Source organism: Otolemur garnettii, unplaced genomic scaffold (genome assembly GCF_000181295.1).
Source record: "Otolemur garnettii isolate 467f Iridium unplaced genomic scaffold, OtoGar3 scaffold00011, whole genome shotgun sequence".
Taxonomy (NCBI): domain Eukaryota; kingdom Metazoa; phylum Chordata; class Mammalia; order Primates; family Galagidae; genus Otolemur; species Otolemur garnettii.
In genome coordinates this window covers 17,242,293-17,249,945 of record NW_003852406.1, presented here as the reverse complement: position 1 = coordinate 17,249,945, position 7,653 = coordinate 17,242,293, and the positions used below count along the sequence as shown (strand labels likewise).

At 50.0% G+C, this 7,653-nt stretch overlaps 1 protein-coding gene across 2 annotated transcripts in view; it reads right to left on the bottom strand.

The window, feature by feature from the left end:
• Positions 1–7,653, bottom strand: part of PLEKHO2 (pleckstrin homology domain containing O2) — a 30,194-nt gene that overhangs the window by 15,971 nt on the left and 6,570 nt on the right. For both annotated transcript variants that reach the window (XM_003784422.3, XM_012801777.2), the window contains exon 2: positions 6,467–6,616. In XM_003784422.3, the coding sequence (XP_003784470.1) occupies positions 6,467–6,616 (150 nt within the window). The remainder of the gene's footprint in view (positions 1–6,466; positions 6,617–7,653) is intronic.

The following is a 7,653-nucleotide window of genomic DNA, read 5'->3' as shown; positions in this document are numbered from 1 at the left end:
AAAAAAAAAAAAGGTTGAAAACCACTGCTCTATAACTTGATCCCACTCAGTGAGGACATTATGTGTCACGGGGAAGACCTTAGGCTGCCAATCAATCACCAAATGTGGCATTCAGACCCTGGAAAGTCCATGCTATCTGGAGAGTAAGGCTCACCATCCAGATGGGAAATGGGACAAACGGCCCACAGTTGGGTATGTGCCGCAGGTCAGAGGAGGAAACAGAGAGAAAGCTAGAAAGGCTTACAAAAGGGTGTCTGCAACAGGCATGGTGGCTTATGCCTATAGCCCTAGCACTCTGGGAGGCCAAGGCAGGTGAATTGCCTGAGCTTACCAGTTCAAGACCTGCCTGAGCTAGAGCGAGGCCTCCTCTCTAAAAATAGCCAGGCATTATGGCAGGTGCCTATAGTCCCAGCTACTAGAGAGGCTGAGGCAAGAGTTTGAGATTGCTGTGAACTGTGACACCATAGCCCTCTAACAAGGGCAACAAAGTGAGACCCTGTCTCCAAAAAAAAAAAAAAAAGTAAAGGGTACCTTTGGGTCTGTGCAGACCCCAAGGCCAGTGAGACATTTATCGAAGCCTGGAAGCACGGAACAAGGCACATTTGGGATTATATGTAATGCTAAATTGGTACCCTCACCTGATGCCTTCCTCTGCTGACCCTTGGCTTGGGACAGTGGTCCCTCACCCCAGGCTGCAAGCCATGCACAATGGAGAGGGCAAGCGTTCCTTTAAAAGTAGCTCACCCCACATCAAGCATCCTGAGGCCTTATCATTAGCAGGGCTGGTGGCCCAGACAGTGCCCAGCCTCCTCCAACCCATCCCTGGACACCAGCCAGGCTGCCTTCCTACCCACCAGCAACACTTGAATGTTTTCTCCATGAGCTGTACTCATCAGGTGCCTCTCTGGCAATCTGCCTAGGACAAGCTCTTCCTTCAATGGTGGTCAGTGGGTCCTCTTCCAGTGGAGACCCAGTTGGAATAACTTCCTGGGTGTGGCACATTCTCATGCTGGGAAGTCCAGGGAAGCAGAATCAGGCCCTTTGGATGGTGGGGGGTGAGAGAGTGGGAAGGTCCACTCTTCTGGAGACTGGCCACCGAGTTAAAGGAACTCTTGCTGATGTCTAACAGTAAGAAACCTAACACTTAGCAAGCACTTTTGCAATCCTAATTCACCTGAGCCTCACAATAACCCTGAAAGCCTAGAGCCCCAATATCTGCTTCATTTTAGAGATGGGGAGAATGAGGCCTGGAGGTGAAGAGATTTGCTCTAGGGGCATGGACCCAAATACAAGGAACAGGACCAACTCAAACCACATCATCTGACTCCCAGGCCAGAGCACCTTCCAACACACCACACTCCTCCAGCCAGAGTCAATGGCTTGGCCAGTGATTGATCAATAGGTTGCTCTGCACAAGTGGTCCTCCAGGTGTGGGACCTACGCCAGCAGCATCAGCATTACCTGAAAACTTGTTAGAAATGCAAATTCTTGGGCATCAACCCTACTGAGTCATAAACTTAGGGGAATGGGCCTGGCAATCTGAGTTTTAATTAGCGCTCCAGGTGCTTCTTTTTTTTTTTTTTTTTTTTTAAGACAGAGCCTCAAGCTGTCACGCTGGGTAGAGTGCCATGGCATCACAGCTCACAGCAACCTCCAATTTCTGGGCTCAAGTGATTCTCCTGCCTCCGCCTCCCAAGTAGCTGGGACCACAGGCACCCACCACAAGGCCCAGCTATTTTTTGGTTGCAGCTGTCATTGTTGTTTGGCGGGCCGGGGCTGGATTTGAACCTGGCAGCTCAGGTGTATGTGGCTGGCGCCTTAGCCACTTAGGCCACAGGCGCTGAGCCCCCAGGTGCTTCTGATGTATGTGAACATTTGAAAACCACTGCTCTACAGAAGAAATGACACCTGGGAGCTTTAAAAAACTCCAGTGCCTAGGGAACATCCCAGACCAATTCTACCAGGGTTTCTGGGGATGGGGCCCAGACCTCAGGTTTGTTTTTTTTTTTTTTTTTTGAGACAGTCTCACTTGCTTACCCTCAGTAGAGTGCTGTGGTGTCTTAGCTCACAGCAACCTCAAACTCTTGGGTTCAAGTGATCCTCTTGCCTCAGCCTCCCAAATAGTTGGGATTACAGGCACCCACTACAACACCTGGCTATTTTTAGAGATGGGGATCTCACTCAGGCTGGTCTTGAACTTGTGAGCTCAGGCAATCCACCCACCTCAGCCTCCCAAGTGCTGGGATTACTAGCATGAGCCACTGCACCTGACCAGACCTCAGGATCTGTTTTTGTTGAGTGCTGTGTTGTCATTGATCACAGCAACCTCAAACTCTTGGACTCAAGACATTCTCTTGCCTCAGCCTCCCAAGTAGCTGGGACTACAGGCGCCTGCCACAACGCCTGGCTATTTTTGTTGTTGCAGTTTGGCTGGGGCCAGGTTTGAACCTGCCATCCTCAGTATATGGGGCTGGCACCCTACCCACTGAGCCACAGGCACTACCCAAGGTTTTCTATTTTTAGTAGAGACCAGGTCTCATTCTTGCTCATGCTGGTCACAATCTCCTGAGCTCAGGTGATCTACCTGCCTTGGCCTCCCAGAGTACTAGGTTTACAGGCATAAGCCACTGCACCTGGCCAGATCTCAGGACTTTTTAAAGCAGATGATGTACAGGTAAAGTAGAAAACTATGATCTACTCTTTCTTCAGCCTCTCAGGGAAAAGAGAATTGACACAGCCAGGGTGGCCTCATCTTTGGCCACATTCAATCAGGTGTCTCTTTCCAAGCCCTAGTCTCCAGTCCTTTCCAGGTTTCTCCAGTAAACATAAGAGCTAGAAAAATCCTCCTGTTCTGAGAAGCTTTCTTGTCCCCCACCATAAATCCCTGAGCCTGGGTGCTCTCCCTCCTCTGGAGTCCCCACCACTTACTTCTGGGGACATGCTAACATCTAGAAAGCACTGCTAGGTGCAGGCACCCTACAAGGTGCAAGAGGCACAGAGTTTGGCCATGAGAAAGCACAGTCCTAACTCTCCCCTTGGCCATCTCCCCCACCTCCCCATTCTCTCCATCTGCTCTCCCTTCTGTTTCCCCCACAGCCTGGCTGAGGCTGACACCCCAGGTAGTCTCCTCCTCCTTGGGCATCCAGAGGATGGAAGCTGCCTGGGGAAGGATCCATCTCCTGAGAGAACCACTTACCTGCCCCATGTCCACAGGCCTTTCCCACTGGGACAACCACTGGCCAAAAGATACCCTCCCTCCTCTGCCTGGGAACAAAATATCAGTTCCCCTCCACCATCCAGCTCCCCACAGCTGCCTGTCCTGGGTCTCCTCTCCACCAGAGGTGCTGAATCATCCCAGCCCTTCTGCAGCCCAGGAAAACGGATAAGCCAGCAGGCACTGGGCGGGGGCAGCATCTTTGGAATGTCAGCCTTTCTGACAGCAAGAAAACAGCCAAGAGCCATTCACACTCGCCTAGTTCCTTACATCAGAAAGAGGAATTGACCTAATAAGCATTTCTCAATTCCTATTCCTGGGCCAAGCTCCCCCACCCCAAGTGCTAAGTTCTTGAAATTGCATTTAGGTTTTTAATAGTGATCTTTATTTAAAAAAAAAAAAAAAAAAAAGCATGATTTGGATTTGGATTTTTCACGTTTAGGAGATGTGAAATCCTTCCTGCTTCCTAGCCATGGCCAGATGTGGAGAAGCAGTCCAGGACAAGTCTGGCAACGCCTGAAGGGCTGTCAGCTAAGAGCCTGTCACTTAACTCTTGTGGCTGCCGGCACTGGAGGAAGCTGTGACAACCCCCTTTATTGATAAAAATATCCCCTCGCTGCCACATTCCTAACTGGCACATCCCAATTTGGTAACAGCTGCAGTAGAGAACCTCGGGGGGGGGGGGGGCCTGCCTATACACCCTCATCCTCTTATCCCCTCCCCCTGTTTCTTTGACCCTCTAGCTCCATAAGCCAGAGATCCAGGCAGGACAGGCCTTGCCCAAGACAGCTTTCTTAATCACTTAGCTCCAGGTAGCCTGATCTTTCTTGGCCTGGGACAATTATGACTTTGCCAAGATATCCTGAGGCAGGCTGGGAGAAGCTGATTAGGAAGAGGTAGGCTCCCCCGTCCTCTGCCCCCAAGCCAGTTCTTCCCCAAAGTATTTCATCTGCTAAAGGCATATAGTGATACTCTATTTTCAGTGGACAGGCTCTCTGATCGCCTCACCCCAGAACACAAACAGCATCTACAAGGAAAAGCCACCTTTCCTCAGCTTCACCTGCAGCTTCATTGACTCTTATTTAACACGAACTTAGTTGTCCAAATACCAAGTCTGCCTGAAACCAGAATGAGAACAAGAACCTGAAGTGGGAAGATGTGAGGACTATTAGAGGCACAAGGATATCAGAAATGGCAACTAGCAACTTGACGTTACAAGAGAAAGAAAAGCTGAAAAGTACAGTCTGGCAGTACGAAACAGTCTGACAAGTGACTCTGAGCCATCAGGGAAAGATTCAATTTAGGCCAGCACCTTCTGGAGAAGAAGGCAGAGAATATTTAACATCTTTTAGAGAATTTCTACCAAAAATAAGTTTGGGGGGTTATTTGCTAGTGTCTCTTGGTAGAAAGAGCACTGGACTTGTTTCTAGACCTAACTCCTTCATTCACCCTGAGATGCTGCAGTCACTCTGCCACCCTGAGCCTCAGTGTGCTTTTCTGCAAAATGTAACATGATCACTCTCATGAGACTACTCTGACCATCATAAGGGAGATATATGTAAGGGCGTGAAAGAAGTATGAGTGCCCTGGCCTAGCGTGATGGCTCACACCTATAATCCAAATACTTAAAGAGGTTGAGGAAGGAGGATCACTTTTGAGGCCAGGAGTCTGAGATCAGCCTAGGCAGGTTAGCTAGGTGGTGTTGTTGAGTGCCTGTACTCCCATCTACTTGGGAGACTGAGGCAGGAAGATCATTTGAGTCCAGAAGTTTGAGGTTGCAGTGAGCTATGATGCCACTATACTCTAGCCCAGGTGACAGAGCAATAAACTGTCTCTTAAAAAAAAAAATACATTATGTTTGAGTGCTAATTATTATTTCTACTACCACTGATAAATAGAGCAGGCTTCAATTTTCTGGAACGTTCACTCATAGGGAAACTTGCCCAGGGAAAGGAAGAGACACACACGCTAGATGCACACACAGTTCAAAGAGCCTCTCTCGGCCAGGCGAGGTGGCTCACACCTGTAATCCCAGCACTCTGGGAGGCCAAGGTGAGTGGATAGCTTGAGCTCATGAGTTCAAGACCAGCCTAAGCAAAAAGCAAGATCTCATCTCTACTAAAACTAGAAAAACTAAGGTAAGAGGATCGCTTAAGCCCAAGAGTTGGAGATTGCTATGCTATGATGACATGGCACTCTACCCAGTGACTGTCTCAAAAAAAAGGCTCAATGGCTCGGCACTTGTGGCTCAAGTGGCTAAGGCGCCAGCCACATACACTTGAGCTGGGGGGTTCGAATCCAGCCCGGGCCCGCCAAACAACAATGACGACTGCAATAACAACAACAAAAAAATAGCCAGACGTTGTGGCAGGCACCTGTGGTCTCAGCTACTTGGGAGGCGGAGGCAGGAGACTCGCTTGAGCCCAGGAGTTGAAGGTTGCTGTGAGCTGTGATGTGACAGCACTCTACCCAGGGGGAAAGCTTGAGGCTCTGTCTCAAAAAAAAAAAAGGCTCAATGCCTGTAGCTCAGTGGTAAGGACATACACCAGGGCTGGGGGGTTCAAACCTGGCCTGGGCCTGCTAAAAACAATGACAACTACAAAAAAAAAAAAGCCAGCCATTGTGGTGGGTGCCTATAGTCCCCACTACTTGGGAGGCTGAGGCAAGAAAATTGCTTGAGCCCAAGAGTTTGAGGTTGCTATGAGCTGTGACACCACATCACTCTACCAAGGGCAACGTAGTGAAACTCTGTCTCAAAAAAAAAAAAAGAGGCTCAGCGCCTGTGGCTCAAGCAGCTAAGACGCCAGCTACATACACCTAAGGTGGCGGGTTCGAATCCAGCCCGGACCCGCCAAACAACAATAATGGCTTCAACCAAAAAATAGCCAGGCGTTGTGGCGGGCGCCTGTGGTCCCAGCTACTTGGGAGGCTGAGGCAGGAGACTCGCTTGAGCCCAGGAGTTGGAGGTTGCTGTGAGCAGTGAAGCCATGGCACTCTACTCAGGGTGATAGCTTGAGGCTCTGTCTCAAAAAGAAAAAAAAAGAGCCTCTCTCATTCAGGAACCCTAGATTTGCCTCACATGCAAACAGAGACCCAGAGAAGATGAAGCATTGGCCCAGGTAGCACACCATGTCAAAAATAGAGCAGGTCTTCCAGTTCCAATCTCGGGGTCCTCCTGCTGGCTTGGGCTGCTCTGACTTTGCCCCCTGCCCCAGAATCCCCAACCTGCTTGAGGGCCAAACCAGTCCTTACCTCGTTCTCATAGACCAGCAGCTGGGCCTGGCAGAGCTGCAGATATCGGTCTTTCCAGAAACCCAGGAGGCCCCCACTGCTCTTCTTGATCCAGCCAGCCTTGTCTGCCGTCCGTGCTCCTCGAGGCTTCTCACCCACATCCTTTACACCCTGTAAGACAGCACCAGGACATGCCACATGGTCCACAGTCCACACAAGGAATGCCTCCCTGTGCTGAGTACCTAATGAAATCATCCTATGTGAAATTCCCCACAACCTCCAAGGCAGATATTCCTAACCAGATATCAAAAATAGTGACAGTAATAATGGCAGCAGCCACCTTATAGGGGCCACTGTTTTACATTTTACATGCATAGTCTCACTGAACTTACAATGACCCTCCGAGGTGGGAGACTGAAGCTCAGAATGGAGATGACTCGCCGGACTCTCACGTCTAGAGGACAGAGCCAAAATTCAAAGTGGGTCTCTCTGACCTCACATTTTTCCCACTCCACCATTCTGCCTCCATGTTTTCATTCAATCAATCAACAAAGTTGTACTGAGTGCTTACATCAGGAAAGAATAAACATAATAAAAGTAGCACAGTCTCTGCTCTCATAGAGCTCACAGTGGGGGGAAGAGGAGCTGAACAAATAAATGCCCAGACAGAAGCTGTTAGCCCACGTGAAATGCTATACAGAGAACAAACAGCGGGCAGGGAGGGGACAGCTGATTCAGGTTGGGGTGGCCCAGGAAGGCCTCCCAGAAAAGGGCTCAGAAGGACAGGGAATCAGGCAGGTGGAATGGCAATCTGCCTCTCTAACCTGGCACTTCTAGAGAAGGGCACTCTGCAGCCCTGCTTCCTGCTCCAAAGCAGGAGGCTCCTCTGCCCTCCTCCCCACCCTAAGCCAGGACTTTAGGGCAGCTACCACATCTGGGGAGAGTTCCAAGGACTCAACCACAGGCTAGTACAGGAGGTAAATTCAAGTCCTTCTCCCAGACATGAGTAGCCACCCTAGACCCAGAGAGCCAGCCACTGTTATCTTGCACCCTGCAGATTGCCTGCTTAAGTGGCTGGATGCCAGGTACCTGCCCAGTAGATGGGGTTGGGATTAGATTCACTTTTGGGTTCCAGCACCCAGCTCTGTTCTTTTACACATAATGGGTACTCAAGAAATACCTATGATGGCTCGGTGCCTGTGGCTCAA